Below are 18,259 nucleotides of genomic sequence, written 5' to 3'. Positions count from 1 at the left end.
TTTTAATAAATTTACAGACATTTCTAAAATTCTGTTTTCATTTAGTCATTATGGGGCACTGAGTGTAGATTAATGAGAAAAAAATGAATTTCAACAACTGTAGAATCTGACGGCAGCATAACAAAATTGACAAAAGTGAAGGTCTGAATACTTTCTGAATGCACTGTAAATTATCTTGCAAAACAATATTCTGGTTGAAAAAGAATTTAAAGAAAAAACTGTTTTACTTCATTCAATATAGAAAAACCCGCATTCATTTAAGAGTTGCAATCTATAAACATCAAGGAGTACAAACTATGTAAATTATAAACCTACAATCCAGTTACTTAAGACAGAAAGTGGACAAATTATCAGCGTCCCTCTAACAGTATCAACTTCATTTTTCTTTGGTTGTGCAGGAACATCATCTTGGAAAGAAGGAAAAAATACAATTATCAACTTGTATATGCTATGGTACATATAGTTCATTTAGTGTTATTCAGTTAAGGACTAAACTACATGCTAATAAGAAGATATTTCTACTCCAAGCATATCATCTATAATCCTACTGATACCTGTTTTACTACCCAGCCATTGAAATTCTTAAGTAATATAAAATGCATTCTGAGCTATCACTAACTACTACCGTATTTTTCGGACCATAAGACGCACCGGACCATAAGACGCACCCAGTTTTTAGAGCAGGAAAACAAGAAAAAAAATTATTTCTCCTTCTCTCTCTCTCCCTCTCTTTCTCTCTCTCTCTCTTTCTCTCCCTCCCTCTCCCATTGTCCCTTCCTTCCTTCCTTCCAGTCGCCATTAAATGGATTGGACTTCAGGCAATGCTGAGCGTTACTCGAAATACTTTACATGGGTTATTGTTTGAATTATCCTTCACTAATCCCGCAAGATGGGGTACCAGCAACTCTTTATTTTGCATCCCAGAGAAATTACGAGAGAGGATTGCAGCGGGGGTCTTGTACAGACAAAAACTATGGCTGGGCCGCTAACACGTTTATAAGCAAGCATGGCTTGTGGTTTGTCACCATTGCAGATGTAACCTGAGAATTTTCACTTTGTCTGGAATTAAAGAAACAAAACCAAACCATGGATCCCTTTTTAAAGTTCACTTGGTTGACGGCTTCCTTCCATACTCTTCCCAGCAGAGAAAAGAACATGAAACTTAGCTAACTAGATTAGGGACAGTTTGGGAACTTTTTACCAGTCAGGCCCAACTTACTGAGGCTCATTTGTTTTGCTTGTCACTTAAAACAAACTTGTGGCTCCTTGTGATGTGTAGACTTCCTTCTCTCTGAATTGTAGTTCCAGATTGTTTACCAGATGTTAAATGGGATCTCTTCTCAGAAATGCAGCTGGCCCTCTGTTTGCTTTCACTCGTTTTCCCACTGAAAATCTGAGCCACTCACCTTGCTGGTCTTTGTGCAATAGGAAATGGTCCGTGTGTGAAACGGAGTGAGGGAGATTGCCAGAAATGCGAATCGGCCGATCTCGCGCTCCTGCAAACTCCCTCGCTCGGTTTCAGCTTCCCTTGCTACAAGAGAAAGCAGGCTGAAACGAGGCAGATTGCAGCAGCGCGAGATCAGCCGATTCGCATTCCTGGCAATCTGCCTCTTTCGGTTTCAGCCCGCTTTCTCTTGTAGCAAGGGAAGCTGAAACCGAGCGAGGGAGAGTGCAGGAGCGTGAGATCGGCGTTTCTCAGCACGTGCCGATTCGTGCTCCTGGCAATCTCCCTTACTTTCCACTTGCAGAGGTTGGGGCTGGCCATACGGATCACCTTCGGACCATAAGACGCACCCTCGTTTCCCCCCCCCCCACTTTTGGGGGGAAAAAGTGCGTCTTATGGTCCGAAAAATACGGTAATTTAGCAGTTTTCATGTTTTTGCTTAATCTTCAACAGAAGTTACACGAGTCAAGATAATGTCAATTTAAAATCAAAGATTTACATGCATTCTATTTACATCATTTATATAGACAGCTATAGCTGTAACATGCATCTCTTGATTTATACATTGATGTATACATTTATACAAGCCATTACTTTCCTTACCACAGTTGATGAAAAAGTTAAAATAGTTATATACACAATAGATTCATGATAACGATCAATTTCTCATTGCCTGGATCCTTATCCCCAGCCAGTGAGGCCCCCTAATCATTATATATGAGATGGAAAAAAGCAAAGGACATCTTGTAAATTTTGCTAAGAGCAGTCAGATGCAGGGGTACAAATGAAAACTAGAAGAAGGAATTAAACTACATGCAGAATCATAGCTGAAGTAAAAAAAAAAAGAGATTAGTTCTGGCTCATGATTTGCCACTATGGGTAAAGTGGTTGATTAAATAATTATTAAATTCAATAAATCCAGTTGATTTTTATCTATATCTTTGTAATAAGCAATACCAAGACCTTCAGGATAGCTATAAGTACTATTTAATCCAATATTAGGTCACATATCTACCTACCTAACTACCTAATTTAAACTAGAAGACTCCAAGATCCCTTCAAATTCTGTTATTCTGCAATCCCACAACAAAAATCAGTGCAGTTTTAAAAAGTATCCTAGTATTATCAGATTTCTAAGGAATCAGGAGAGAAGAAACAGAATGGTGAAGTATCATTACCTAGTTTCCTTTTCCTTGCTCTTGATTTTGGTTTTTTTCCTTTAGCTGGAAAACAAAATATGTTATCACGGTAAGCAAAATTGAAAACATACTAAAAAAAAATAGAATCAAAAATAATTAACTCACTTTTTATTTGTTGTGCAACTTCTTGGTCAGGTTCTGTGTCACTGCTTACTGTGCACTTCAATTTCTTGCCCATAACTCTAAAGCACCGAAAATGAGGGAAGAGGGGAGAAAAAAGTAATATTTTATATGTTCATATCCAACTGTTTTAAGATACAAATTTTACTTACTCAACCTATAAACAAGGTTGGTGACATAAATAAGACCCATTTGAGGGAGATGGGCAATTAAGAAATTGGATAGATGGATGGATAAAATAAAGTAGTGCTGACTACAACCATCTTTGCCAATCACTCTTTGAGCTTGGAATTGATAGTTGATAGTTGTGCAACTCACTCCCCAAAACTAGATATCCCACCCATTTTACAACAAAAAGTTTCTGTAGTATGTGGCTGTCAAGATATTGCTGAATTCTAAACGTCAGTAGTTCCAATAGTATAAAACAATAAAAAGGATATTGTGAGCTGTAATTCATCAATATGCAGAAGGCAACAAGTTTTTTAGGAAGAAGCCACAGTCAAAATAAATCAGAATATGTAGGAATCCACTAGGTATGTCTGTACTAAACACTTAGCATGATTAACTTAACTCAAGGCTTACTCCAATAATCCAATTTCATGAATTAACATATCACACCGAACCGTAAAGAATCATATAGGTCAGTTAATAAACATCTAAATACCTGCCTAAATAAGTAAGAGGTTATTATGGTGGTTTACAGGGCAAACTTTGACGTACAACCGTAACTGAGCCAAAAAATTATGTTGCTAAGCGAGACATTTGTTAAGTGGATTTTGCCCCATTTTACGCCCTTTCTTGCCACAGTTAAGTGAATTACTGCAGTTGTTAAGATAATAACATAGCTGTTAAATGAATCTGGCTTCTCCAATGTCTTTGCTTGTCAAAAAGTGTAAAGGTGATCACATGACTCCAGGACACTGAAACCATCACATAAGCCAGTTGCCAAGAGTATGAATTTTGATAACATGATCATGAGGATGCTACAATGGTTATAAGTGTGAAAAATGATAATAAGTCATTTTTTTTCACAATGCTATTCATTAAAGAACTCGATTTTTTTCCAGCTTCCGGGCAAATCTGAATGAAAAAATAACATGCTGCTATTTGTCAAGTCGCCTGGACTTTAAGGAATTGGTTCCTCAGAAAAAAACAAGTTCCTTCAGTGCACTGTTTCCCAACACTGGCAATTTCCGTATGTGTGGACTTCAAATCCCAGAAATCCACAACCAATAGGGCCATTGATAAGAATTATGGGAGCTGAAGTGCACAATCCTGGCAAGTTATTAAGGTTAGGAAATACTAACTTAATGAACAAAAGAGAGGGGTGTTTATGCAATATCCAAATTTTGAATATATTTCAAAACATACACACTTCTTCCTTTCCAAAAACTCTAACACATCAACTATATGCCTCACATTATTTTTCATTTGCCTACCACTAATAAACCCCGTTTGGTCCCCATGAATCACCTGTTGCAGAACCCTCATCAGTCTATTAGCCAAAACCTTAGCAAATATCTTGTAATCTGTATTTAAAAGCGATATCGGTCTGTAATTTTTAACTTGAGTAGCATCTTGGTCTTCCTTCGGAATCAGGGAAATAAAAGCTGTTCTCCAAGACGGTGGCACCTTTCCCCCCCTCTGGATTGTCTGGAACAGTTCCTTTAACGGTTTTATCATCTCTAATTGCAAATTTTTGTAATAGGCCGCAGTCAAACCATCCGTACCTGGTGCTTTATCCACCTTCAGTTCCTTAATTGCTGTAAAAATTTCTTCTTCTGTAATCAATTGATTAATCCCCTCTTTTTGTACTTGCGTAAGAACCGGGATGCTAGCATTCTCCAAATATATATCAATGTCTTTTTCATTAATTTTCTCCTTAGCATATAATTTAGAATAAAAATCCACAAATGCGTCCTTGATAAGGTCCTGTTGAAACACAACCCTTCCTTTATGCTCAATCTTATCTATATTAGAAGCCCTTTGTTTTTTCCTCAATCTATAAGCTAACCATCTACCTGGTTTATTAGCGTTGCAAAAAGTATTATGCCTGGCAAACCGCAGATTGGTTGCCACTTGGTCAGCCATTAGTTTATCAAATTGTCCTCTTAACAATTTAATAGCCTCCTTAATCTTCACATCCTCTGAGTTCAAAATCAGAGACTTTTCTTTTTCCTTTATTTCATTCTCCAGTTCTTTCCTTCTAGCTTCCACAGCACGTCTATGTTTATTATTCATATATATCAACACCCCTCTCATGTAGGCCTTGCTAGCATCCCAAACCATATCCATAGAGGTACCCTTGTTCATATTAATTTCAAAAAAATCCTTCATCCGCTGTTTGCATTCTTCCACATTTCTCTGATTTCTAAATAAGTTCTCATTTACGCGCCACGAGCGCCTGTCCCTTTTCTCTTTATCAATCTCTAACCAAACTGGACTATGATCAGAGATAGTTCTTGCGCAAATCTTCACCTTTTTAGTCCTCAAAAAAAAATCATTAGTCAACAAAATAAAATCAATCCTCGAAAAAGATTGATGTCTATCAGAATAAAAAGTATAATCCTTTTCCTGTAGATGTCTCTCACGCCAAATATCTCGCAGTTCCAAGTCATCCTTCATTTCAAAAAAAGATTTAGGCAGTCTAGCATGACTTGGAATGCGCTTAAAAGCTCCAGCCTTGTCCATCTGTACATCCAAAACACCATTCCAGTCCCCCACAAAAATAAAAGATTTATAATCCAACTGGGTAAGCTTTGTGTGAAGTAAACTAAAAAAGTCAGCTTGTTGTTGATTAGGTGCATATAATCCAACTAAAAGTGTCTTTTTACCTTCTAACAGCAGCTCTATCATAACGTATCTTCCATGCTTATCTGCTTCAATTAAGTCTGCTGTTAAGGCACTTTTAACATAAACAACCACTCCATTTTTCTTATTCATTGCAGAAGCAACAAATTGCGTACCCAACCTTGAGTTCAATAAATACTTTTGATCCAAGACTCTAATATGCATTTCTTGCAAGCATATAACATCTATCTTGAATTGTTTTAAATATTGAAAAACTTTCTTCCTCTTCTGTGGTGAATTTAGTCCATTAACGTTCCAAGTTAAAAATTTAGTTGCCATGCATATCCTCCCAAAGCTCTTGGAGCACTGTTTTGATAGGACTATCTTCTTTAGGCCGTGCTCCTCCCACTGCTTGGCTATGAGTACGTTGTGGAGATTCCGAAGACTTTTGCTGGTCTTGTTCTTTTATTTTCTTTGCTCGTTTTAAAGCAGCACGCGTTACCCTTTGCTCTCTAGGATCATCCAAAGAAGTTATAGCTTGATCTCCTCCAGCACCATTTTCCTCTACTTCAACCTCTTGATGTTCTCCTTCTCCAGATCCCTTTGCAGCTTCCAAAAGTGTTAATGGGGTTGCTTTTAAAACGTTATTATAGAAATCACGCGCTTGCTTCACAGTAATCAGCCGGTACCTTTTACCTTCATGCATCACCATCAGCCCATCTGGAATCTCCCATCTGAACCTTATATCTCGTTGCTTGAGCTCTTGCACAAGAAATGTGAAGTCTTTCCTTTTCCTTAAAATCTTTGGAGGAATTTCTTTTAAAACCAAGACTTCTTGATCAGCAATCACAACTTTAGCATCATAGGCAGCTTGTATAACTTCATCTCTAATTTCTCTTTTTGCAAAGTAGACCACCACATCTCTAGGTAGCTTTCTCTGTCTAGCAATCCATGAATTCACACGGAACACTTTATCCATAGCTTCTCTTATTTCAGATGCTGGCTGTTTCAATACCACTTCGAGAGCCTCAGAAACCAGCTGCTTTAAGTCTTCCTTAATATTCTCTTTTAAGCCTCTGATTCTAACAGCAAACTGCATCTGGTAATATTGAGCAAGACTTAACTCCCTTTCCATTTTGTCTCTTAAATCTTCATTCTCCCGTACTTTTGCTTCTAATATGGCATTCTTTTGAGTCAAATCATCCACTTTTTCATCCAAATCATCCACACATTCAGCCACTTTATGCACTGAAGACAAAATGTCTACCTTCATCACGCTGAACTTCTCTTCCATCCTCTCTTCCATTCTCTCCTCCAGTTTCTCCAATTTCTCCTCCATCTGTGCAAATTTATCACCGATTGATTCCAAAATTACCTGGGCATGTTTATCCAGAGCATCTCGTAAGTCCTTCGGTGTCAATACATCAGGAGGGTGCAACGCCTGTAATGATGATTGTTGCACCGGAGAAGATCCACCACTCCGAAGAGTTTTAGGGGGAGGTTTAGCCGCCATCTTTTACTTTCAATTGTGACGCACTTTCACTTAAAGTTTAAAAAGTCCATCAAGCTCGAGAGTAAAATAAAATAATCCTCTTCACCTTTTCCTCTTGTACCGCTCTGCCTGCTCCTTTTAATCCATAGTCCTTTCTTCAGGCAGGGGTGGTCGCAGACGCCTGGCTCTGCTCCAAGAAGTCCGGAGCAGAGACGCTGGCCAGCTGGGAGCAACCCAGGCTTCGGGGGAGTTCAATCCTTCAGCCGCCCAAGCTCCAAGCTCAGGCAGCCCCGGAGAACTCGACCCCTACCTGGGGCCTCACCCCCTCCTCTTCTCCCGAGGAGGAGGCTTCAAATTCGTCCGAACAGCTGATCGACGCTGTTTCGGGCGAAAAAACACTCAGCTGAGCCGCGGGCAGCCCGGGAAGGCTGTCTCCGGCGCCGCGCAGCCACCGGAAGTCCAAAACATACACACTTCTTAATAGAATGGAAAAAGTTCTACCTTTTTGGATAGGACTTGGAAGATTGCGAGGGAAAAGAGTCACTTTCCTCTTTTGAACTGGAAGCATTCAGCCACGAGCCACAATTCAGTGCTTATGAGAAAATTTTAAAAAATGTTTATTTTAGAAGTAAAGCCATTGGAAAACAAACATATTTAATGTAAAAAAATAATTTCTCTAATTCATTTTTAAGGAATTCAATCCAGACTAGGACATGCTTCAATCTGACTTTAATGAGATTTAATTTACATGTTAACTTCATATGAATCTGAGGCAGATCTGAAATATTCTTAAATCAGTACTACTTTGACCAAATTACCTTGTAAGTTGTTTTGTGCAGTAGGAATGTATTTCTAAAAGGTAAAACAGAAGCAAAAATTAATTGTTGTTTCTTCTCTTACTTTAAATATATGGATTATTTTTTACTTAAATTCTTAACAGAATGATAGACGATAAATATCTCACCTCTTCCAGTTGATCAATTTTCTTTTCAAGAGGAAGAGGCTTCCCATTATAGAAGTTGGTAAGAATTACTGCAATCATAGTAAGTGTTTTGCCCTAAAATACATTGAACAATTGGTTACCATTTTTTTTTCACAGAAGCAGAGTTGGAATTAGCTTTTCAGATCCCTGTGCAGTGAAGAATCCAAGTTAAAATATTCTTGACAGATAACTAGTCACATCCTTATGCAAAATAATTACCAGTCCCATATCATCTGCCAATATTCCTCCAAGCACATTCTCTGGTCTATTTTTTTCAGCAAAATGTATAATTGTGTTGTAGAAGAAGTTATCACGCTCTTCCCAAAATGGAGGAAGATCCTTATTGTTCTCTCGCAAAATCATCCAAGCTAAAGCTTGCTTCTGGTGTGGAAGTAAAGGAGTCAAAACAGCCTAGAAAATAACAATTCCAGTTTAAATATTTCTTCAGAGCAAAAAGCTACAACTTGCAGCTGTTCATTTTTTTCACTGTCATTTTCTACCTTTTCATCTAACTTTAACTTACTTACAACTAATTACTGATTACAGTCATTGGCAACAAGGTAATGGGCCAGTCACTTCTCTCAGCCCTCGGGGAAAAAAAGCAGTGGCAAATCATTTAGAAAAATCTTGCCAAGAAAATAGCAGACACTCCTCTAGGCTATTGCTAGCAGTCAAAATTAACCAGAAGGCACACCCCCTCCCAAATTAATGTATTCAATACAGCATTAACCACTGTGACTTATTCAAATTACATACCTTTGCTGCTTCCATTTCACAGGTCTTATTATCTTCTTTCAGATCTTCAAAAAGTTTGTCAAATTCGGTTTTAAGCTACAATGTAGGATAATATGTTAATAGCCTTATAATATCTACATTATATTACTTTACACAATAAAATACACTCAAACACATTCTTCAACTTTTTTATATTTTATATTTATATTAACAGGCCTATATTATATCCTATTTCACTTTACATGGTAAAGTGCGACTGATGGAAGGAAAATACATTGAAATTGTAACTTAAAATTAAAATGGGCAATTTTATACTAGAGATTGTGTAATTTCAAATCTACTGGGAAAATATTCCAGGCCAAAGGCAAGACAGGTGAACACGATTATTGAAGGGTCACGAAGTTCCTGATCAGAGCAAAGTAAACCCTACCACCCTCGACCTAACTCTATTCACCTGATGACTACTGACTGACAAAATTGTTTTCTCAAGATAGAGACAGAGCAATTTGGTGTGACCAGTCCATGCCTTTCATTGCTCAAGGAAAGAGAAATAATCTTGCAGCTGGCAGACTTGACATTCCCTGTCCTACTTCTTTTAGCATACAACTCTATAAAGAGTTGCTTGGTTCTGAGAACTGTGGTGGGGCAGTAGTTAGAATGCAGTATTACTGGCTGACTGCCCACTGCCCGGAGTTCGATCCCGAGTGGCACACGGTTTAATCAGTCATCCATCTTTCTGAGGTCGATAAAATGAGAAGCCAAATTGCAGGGGGCAATATACTGACTCTGCAAACTGCTCAGAGTGCTATAAAGCAGTATATAAATCTAAGTGCTATTGCTATTACTATTTTTATAACAAGTTAGAGTCATGATACCTGTTCAGTTGTCATTTGGATAGCACCATGACTTGGACCATTGTAACGAGTTCTACCTCTGCCAGATGTTCTGCCAGTCTCAAAACAAAACCCTGAAACTGAATGCCATTGAAGAAAATGAGAACTAGTAAATGTTTGGATATTATAGTTTTTTTTATTTATACGAGAAAGTCCTTCATATTTTGATTAATGATAATGTAAGTTTTAACTCACATTTTCCTGGCGGTGCTAACTTTAATCCATGCATTTTTAGTCTTTCTAGAAGTGCTTGCTTATTCTCTTCTTTTCCCCAAAAGCTCAATTTCACTGCCATGGTGAAAGCATTATTTGCTCCATGAGGAACAACCCTAAAGAGAAAAAAAACAGCAATGGTATTATACTGCATGTCTGTTTTTCCCTTTGTAGAAAGAGTTCAGGAAAACATATATTAGGGCTGTGCTTATTATTCAAAGGAGCACTTGCAAAACTTATTAAACAGTTAAAGCAGCATATTAACACTTTTACAAAAATTGAGAGAATTTATTTTAAATAACAAACTTCCATGCAAAATGAAAAAGTACTATTTACATAACCTGAACAAAATGATACATATAAACAAATTTAGTTAATTAAAACACAACTATACTTCTAAACAACTTCAAAGTATTCAATTTATGCCTTCAAAAAGACAGAAGTCAGCGCCTAAAATCAGTGAAATGCAAAAATCAACAAATGATAACTGAAACAATAAATGGAAATAAATCTTGCTTTTAATCACTAAGATTAATAATATTCTGTAATATTTAATAGGTAGAACTTACAAAGTATTTTATATAAAATCAAACTTCATTGATGCAACATTTTATTATGCCACATGATCATTTTATCATATGTATATCATACGAACACACACATAACACGTGCAAAATGATGCTATAAACCAACAGCTAGCCTGCCTCAAAGGTAGTTTTTCAAAAGGCAACTGAACTATGTTTTTTCCTTGAGGAAGATGACATTTTGTTTTTCATCAAAGAATCTTCATCAGTTCTGACTTGGGTGTGTGTATGGAAGGATTATATTTCTTTACAGTCACCTAGTCTTTAGCATTCTCTGAGAGCCACTGTGGCCATTTGGGGGTTTATCTGTGCCCTCAGGGTCACCTGAATCCGAATGCAAATGGGTGTGGAATCTTCTTGAAATTGCTGAAAGGATGTTAATAAAATTAAAATTAAAAAATTAAAAATTAAATATCTCTTCCCCCTCTCCCTGTCTACAACACAGTCCTTTCAACAGTTCCAAGAAGATTCCATACCCATTTGCACTCAGATTCAGGTGACCCTAAGGCAGACATGTCAAACTCGCGATGTCAAGTGACGTCACGCAATGTTTCGGGACGGTTTTGCCATTGCTGGCAATGGGGTGGGCGTGGCTTCCGCATGATGCATCTGGCGCGGGCCAGCAGTTTGACACCCCTGCCCTAATGGCACAGATAAACCTCTAAGTCAGGGCTTTTCAACCAGTGGTACGGATACCACCTGTGGTACATTGGCACCTGGCAGGTGGTACATGACCATCCTAGAAAAGTGGTAGCAGGGGAGAATGAGCTTAACCGGTGGCAGCACCGCACAAGCTTGAGCGAGAGATGGGTGGAGCTGCAGGGCTCAGCGGAAGCACCAGGATCAGCGCCAGGCTCCAGCTGGAGCTTGGCACTGATCCTGGCGCTTCTGCTGAGCCCAGAAGAACCGCCGATCAGCTGGAATGTTGCAGCATCTCCAGGGTCTTGTGATTTACATTCAGATGCTTGGCAACTGATTCATATTTATGACGGTCACAGTGTCCCAGGGTCATGTGAAATGACCAAAACCTGTTATAACCACCCAGCAGATGGGAGGAATAAAAAACAAACACCGCCCCCACCCCAGCCCCGCTGTCAATCCTCAACAGAAATGCTCACAACAATGAAAACCTCGGACAGGAGGAAGAGCGCCACCGGGTGGGCTGGCAGGTGTCTTGCTCGGCTATGGCTTGGGGGGGGCACTTTTTTCAGTGCCATTGTAACTTCGAACAGTGACTAAGCGAACAGTTGTAAGTTGAGGACTACCTGTACTTCATCACTTTTTTCTTCTTTTTTTGTCATTAAGTTTTTGACACCTTGCTAGGCGACTGGTGGTACTCGGATTTTGCCATATCCTAAAAGTGGTACAATGGGTGAAAAGGTTGAAAAGCCCTGCTCTAAGTGGCCTCAAGGGCTCTTAGACAGAGTGCTGACAACCAGATGAATGCAAAGAAATATAATCCTTCCATCCACCACCACCCCCATCCAGTTAGAACTCATGAAGCTTCTTGGATGAGAAGCAAAATGTCATCTTCCTCAAGGAAAAAAGTTGCCTTTTAAAAAGCATGTTTGAGACAACCATGACATGAATGACCGAGAATTTCCATTGACAACAGAATGTTAGTCTTCATTTAGAAACTACTAAACTTTTTTATTTTGCTATGTTTAACTACTGGATTGCTAATCAAGAACATTATTTGGGGGGGAGGAATACTACATTGGGCACAATCATTTAACTTTAAATCTTGTATCCTGTATTTTTATTTTTATTGCCCTGTACACCGCCCTGAGTCCTTCGGGAGAAGGGCGGTATATAAATCAAATAAATAAATAAATAAATAAATAAATAAATAAATAAATAAATAAATAAATAAATAAATAAATAAATAAATAAATAAATAAAATGAATTCTTACCCTTCCACTACTGCCAATTTGTTGTCCATGATATAAGCCAAGCAGGCTGCCAGTTCTTTTTTTATATGGCCTACCTGATCACCATTCACATTGTTTACTTTTACAGCATTCTTATCATAAGGATTATTAGGTTCTCTCTGGAGAGCCACCATTTCATCATCATTGACCTGTAAAATTAACATTTGTAATTAAACCAGACACAAAGACTGCTAAGTTATTCTTAAATGTCTAACCAAGACAGTTTTATCTTTAAATAATGGATTAAATCCAAAAGGCCCTGCTCTTAGTTATCTTTTGTCATCCAATCTAATTTGTGGGATCACAACAGGACCTTGCAATCTTATCTTACTTCATGGATTAATGGTACTGGGGAAGCAGTGTTTAATTATTTAGGCTTTCTAGATAATTGTTAACAATTGAACTGACAGCTGGTTTTCTTGATATTACTTGCATGCTAAAATGGGAATAATCTGAACATTTTTTCAGACAATTACTGATAAGCACACAAATTTTGGTTCACATATAACATTAAGTTGTAGCTTAATCCCTATCTACTGATTTGTACAGGATACAATACCATAAATTACAAGCCATATTTACTGGCTTCATATAACATCGTAAATTCAAATTAAACAAACTACACCATGTAATGGCAATGCAGAAGATCATTATAGTTGCAAGGAATGTGACCTATTCTTTCATGCTAAGAAAAGTTAAGTTTAGAGCTCATTCTGAACTAGCCTATTTTTCACTCTTGCTTCCTGAACTAAGGAGAAGGGGAGATGGGAAAGAAAGGAAACCTTCACATAGCTTCAAAGATTTTCCTGCCATGAAACTCTCAAGACTTTTGATTCGCATCCCAGTCAGGTCAGATCTTACAACTTCCTGACTATAGCAGGGCCATGAAGTCATGTTGCCAAGTTTTGCTAAAACTGTGGGATTGTTGCTATTTGTTGGCAGCTTCTGCAGAAAACCCAGTGAGTGTTAGGTGCTGTGGAAACTAGCTGCCCACAGGATATCTCTGCTATTGTTACTAAGGAGCTCCTGGCAGCCTTGGTGTCACCTTTGCTTTGTATGTATGCTATTTACAATATGCTTTTAGCCAACAATTAAGATTAAAAACCCTGTTTATTGGACCGCTCATTGTCTCTGAATCCAAAAAAAGCAATTGTCTGGACACCTGATCATTGCTCTGACACTTGGAAAAACATACCATAGTTTGTGTGGTCCACGAACTGATCCAGTGTTTCAAGATATTAATAATATTAAAAACAGGTTTTTTTTCAATCTAAGCTAGAGCTTCATATCACCAGTTCTCATCATTCTGAACTTACCACACCAGTATAATATCGTAAACCAACCACACTTCCTCGCAAAGTTCCAAATAATACCGCTGAATCTGTATCTTCATCAATCCCTGAAGTAACAATTCCCATAATATCTTCTAAGCTGGGGTAAAATTCACGGGTAAAAACATTATAATGCCTATCTCCATACAAAGCAGGATCCAATTCCCATGAGAAGTCTCTATAAAAAAGAGGGGGTGGAAGATAAGTTAAAACAATTTTTACATAGGAAGTTATTTTAGGTCTTCAAGGTTTGGATTTGACAACTTTTTAAAAGCAAACACAATTACTTGGCTAATTTATTCTTCAAGCAGTCCATTACCAAACAATCCCGAGTTCTCATTATTAGATAATTAAATTAGTAATTAGATTTATCTTTCTCCTAGTAACTCATCAGGTACCTTGTTTTACAGGAAATTAAAGTTAGGCTACATCATTACTTGGATGGAAGAGCACCAGGGATTTCTAGGCAAAAAGGGGGTGGGGGGGCATGCGGGGAGTAGCTTGGTATAGGAAGCTTAGTTTCATAGTTGAACCATTTCTAATTTTCATGACTGACCCAATTTTATGACCTTTTTTGCAGTGGTCATTAAACAATGTGGTAATCAAGTAAATATCATAGTCATTAACAAAACCAATAGATCACTATGGCAACAGTTTTGCCAAAAACTGGAAATGAATGTTTTATGACAAAACCATCATTTAAAACTCATGTGACCACAGTTTGTCGCAAACAGCCATAAATGGAGCCCAGCTGCTGGTCATGTGACCAGAGGAAGGAATGAGTCTTGGAACTTAAATTTGGATCATAAACACCCCAAGGAAGGGCTGCTTGAGAATTACCTGTAGAACTGTTGTTGTTCGCAGTTGCTGTTCTGTGAACATCCTAGACAAGCCCAAATCAAAAAAAGAAACCCACACCCTATCCCAGGAGGGAAGCCTCCACCAGACAAATCAGCCATCAACAGACACATAGAAATAAATCATTTACACACCATTCAAAAGACAATAAAAAGGAAATAAAAAGACAATGCCAGCTCTGCAGCAGTCAATACCCAGATAGAGATTAATATCAAACAATCCAAAATAAAACAAAACCCTAATCAAGGAATTACCAAAAACAAAACCACACCCATACTAGCACTAACAGGAGAAACTATTACAAGATATATATAAACCCCACATTCAATAGCCTAATGTTATGGAGTTGGATAACTTTCTTTCCTCTTTTTGCTATATATCAAATTGTGAACTGAGCAAGCATGCTAAAAAAACAATGCATTGTCATAAAAACTCTAAGATTATACAATTAGCATAAATTTTATACTAATGCCACTGCTAGATTTTCAATTGACACAATCAACTTTCAACCCTTTTCTATAAATGCAACAGGCAAAAATACATTAAGAGCTAGGCAGTAGAACACGGACTATTTGTTCAATCTCACTTTGTTTTGAAAATCCATTATTCCCTCAAAAATTCCAGGGGGGGGAAATCAACTTTTAAAATCTTATTAGCATTTGTTATGTGTCTCCCAGCCACACTGGGCTGTCTCAGGTTTTAGCTCTTTCTCTACATTTTAACTTTATGAACATTCTGGGAAAAACAATGCATTGATTTGATGACACTTAGAAATCCATCTACTTGTGAGAATGTAGATATCTATGGAGACTCTCAGTCATCCAGGTCATGGTTGTCCCAAAGGTACTTTTTTTCAAAAGCAACCAGACTTTTTCCTTGAAGACGTTTCACTTCTCATCTAAAAAGCTTCTTGAATTCAGAGCTGAATAGTGGAAGATGGAAGGATTTATATTCTTTGCAATCGTTAGCACTCTTTCTGAGAACAGTTGAGGCTACATGGAGGCTTATCTGTGCCTTCGGGGTCACCCAAATAATGTAAATGATGTGGAACCTTCTTGGAACTGCTGAAAGGACTGTGTTGTGAACACCCCCTGTTGAAAGCGCTGTTCAATCTCTTTCAAACCGGCGGTCCTCTCTGTCCAGGATATGGAATTTGCTGTCTTCAAAAGAGTAACCTTTGCCTTTCAAAGGCAGATGGACTGCTGAGTCTTGTCCTGATGGGTTTTTTCTCCTGTTCTGCCATGTGTTTGTGAAGTGGTTGTTCTGTATCTCCAGTGAACAGATCTGTACAGATCTCGCTACATTGTACTGCATACATTTTGCTTTTTTTTCCTTTTCACTTCTCATCCAAGAGGTTTCTTTGATTTTGAATAAATGGTGGAGCGTCCTTTCAGCAGTTCCACAAAGATTCCACATCCATTTGCACTTTGATTCAGGTGACCCTCAGGGCACAGATAAACCCCCAAGTGACCTCAAGGACTCTCAGTGCCAACTACTAGATGACTGTAAGCAATATAAATCCTTCCATTCTCCTCCACCAGTCAGAAGCTTCTTGGATGAGAAGCAAAATGTCTTCAAGGGGGGAAAAAAAGTCCAGTTTGCCTTTTGAAAAAGTACCTTTGGGCAACCATGACCTGGAACACTGAGAATCTCCATAGATATCCACACACTCACAATTGTTGTTGTTAGTTGCGAAGTCATGTCTGACCCATTGCGACCCCATGGACAACGTTCCTCCAGGCCTTCCTGTCCTCTACCATCTTCTGGAGTCCATTTAAGCTCACGCCTACTACTTCAGTGACTCCATCCAGCCACCTCATTCTCTGTCGTCCCCTTCTTCTATTGCCCTCAGTCTTTCCCAGCATTAGGCTCTTCTCCAGTGAGTCCTTCCTTCTCATTAGGTGGCCAAAGTATTTGAGTCAGGGTTGATCTCCTCTAGGACTGACCAGTTTGAAGGCCTTGCATTCCAAGGGACTCACAGGAGTCTTCTCCAGCACCAGAGTTCAAAGGCCTCAATTCTTTGGCGCTCAGCCTTTTTTATGGTCTAACTTTCACAGCCATACATTGCAACTGGGAAGACCATAGCCTTGACTATACACACTTTTGTTGGCAGGGTGATGTCTCTACTTTTTAGTGTGCTGTCTAGATTTGCCATGGCTTTCCTCCCCAGGAGCAAGTGTCTTTTAATTTCTTGGCTGCAGTCCCCATCTGCTGTGATCTTGGAGCCCAGGAAAATAAAATCTGTCAGTACCTCCACTTCTTCCCCATCTATTTGCCAGGAATTGAGAGGGCCAGATGCCATGATCTTCATTTTCTTAATGTTGAGTTTCAAGCCCACTTTTGCACTCTCCTTCTTCACTCACAACAAGAGGCTCTTTAGTTCCTCTTCACTTTCTGCCATTAGAATGGTATCGTCTGCATATCTTAAGATGATATTATTATTATTATTATTATTATTATTATTATTATTATTATTATTATTATTGATTCATCTAGCCCTGCCTTTCTCATGATGTGCTCTGCATCAGGGCGGGGCGACAGTATACAGGCAGGGCGACAGTATACAGCCTTGCCGGACTCCTTTCCCAATTTTGAACCAATCAGTGGTTCCGTGTCCAGTTCTCACTGTTGCTTCTTGACCCGCTCACAATTAGATGATCTGTTTAGATGATAATTTAGCCATCATTTTCGGAATGAACCACAAATAACAGAAAACAGAACGAAGCGAAAGAGCCAAAAAATAGAGCGCAGGAACAACAAGTTGCCAAGCGGCCCTTCGACCCTCCCCACCCCCGCAAGGCTTCGGTTCACGGCCTCATTAACCCGGCTAAAAGGTTTCGCTTCGTTACATGCTTGGCATCTCTGGATATCAGGCTCACCTCAGGAACCTCCAAGCCATCCCAACACCACGCAGCTCCGGCCGCCACAGGCTACAAACGTTCCCTTCAGGCAGCCGAGACTGCAGAGAGCGACAAATTCCGCCCAACGCCTTCGCTTTCCCAGAGAGCATGCGCGCATCTTCATTGGTCGAACGCAGCGACGCTGCCTCCAATCGCTGACATCGTCTCCAGATGTTTGAGCCAATAAGGAACTCAGAGACAGTCGGTGCTCCGGGCTCTCTATGCCCACGTTTCCATTGGTTGTTTTAAAATGTATTGGTGTACTGGGGGCCAATGGGCTTTATAACCTGGTCGTGGTTGTTAAATTAACAAACGAAGGCCTGAAAACGTTGACTGTCGAAAGATATAAATTTGTACGTGTCTTGACTGCTCGATTGTCACATGGCGATATTTATTTATCACATTTTATATGGAGCTACGTCATGGGAGTGTTTAACTTTTGATAAAAATCACCACCAGTCAATTGCAAGAAAAGAAAGCTTTACTCGAAACAACATCCTGCGACGATAACTTTAATGTTAAATAACTACCTATTTATTCTTTAGGAAGGACTGGATAGGTTAGACAAGATGCCAATCGAATCTAAGCATTTGGCTGACCGCAATCAGCCATAATAGACAAATTCTAGAATAAGCTGTTTTATTAGTGTTGCCGTGGTTACTGAGATTTTTTTTTTACCCAGCGATTAAAAATAATTAGAAAATTGAATTGCTCTTGGGCATTTTACGAAAACTTAATTATGACCGTAGAATCAATTACCCAAAGAAATGGTGGCGCCCATTAATG

The 18,259-nt window shown here is 38.8% G+C and overlaps 1 protein-coding gene across 2 annotated transcripts in view; it reads right to left on the bottom strand.

Moving 5' to 3' along the window:
* HLTF (helicase like transcription factor) overlaps positions 1-17,685 on the bottom strand; it is a 30,258-nt gene extending 12,573 nt beyond the window's left edge. For both annotated transcript variants that reach the window (XR_014492725.1, XM_083364422.1), the window contains exons 1-13: positions 17,453-17,685; positions 13,701-13,893; positions 12,367-12,533; positions 9,851-9,984; positions 9,638-9,735; positions 8,784-8,858; positions 8,247-8,438; positions 8,010-8,102; positions 7,864-7,897; positions 7,547-7,637; positions 2,749-2,825; positions 2,623-2,667; positions 316-407 (exon numbers count right to left, since the gene is read on the bottom strand). Coding sequence is in view for 1 of the 2 variants with exons in the window: in XM_083364422.1 (XP_083220548.1) it covers positions 316-407; positions 2,623-2,667; positions 2,749-2,825; positions 7,547-7,637; positions 7,864-7,897; positions 8,010-8,102; positions 8,247-8,438; positions 8,784-8,858; positions 9,638-9,735; positions 9,851-9,984; positions 12,367-12,533; positions 13,701-13,893; positions 17,453-17,583 (1,422 nt within the window). In the remaining variant the exon portion in view is untranslated. The remainder of the gene's footprint in view (positions 1-315; positions 408-2,622; positions 2,668-2,748; positions 2,826-7,546; positions 7,638-7,863; positions 7,898-8,009; positions 8,103-8,246; positions 8,439-8,783; positions 8,859-9,637; positions 9,736-9,850; positions 9,985-12,366; positions 12,534-13,700; positions 13,894-17,452) is intronic.
* Between the last annotated feature and the right edge of the window lie 574 nt (positions 17,686-18,259).

Source organism: Vipera ursinii (assembly GCF_947247035.1).
Source record: "Vipera ursinii genome assembly, chromosome: 5".
NCBI classification, from domain to species: domain Eukaryota; kingdom Metazoa; phylum Chordata; class Lepidosauria; order Squamata; family Viperidae; genus Vipera; species Vipera ursinii.
Note: the sequence above shows the minus strand (reverse complement) of the source record. Positions and strands in the feature narration are given on the sequence as shown.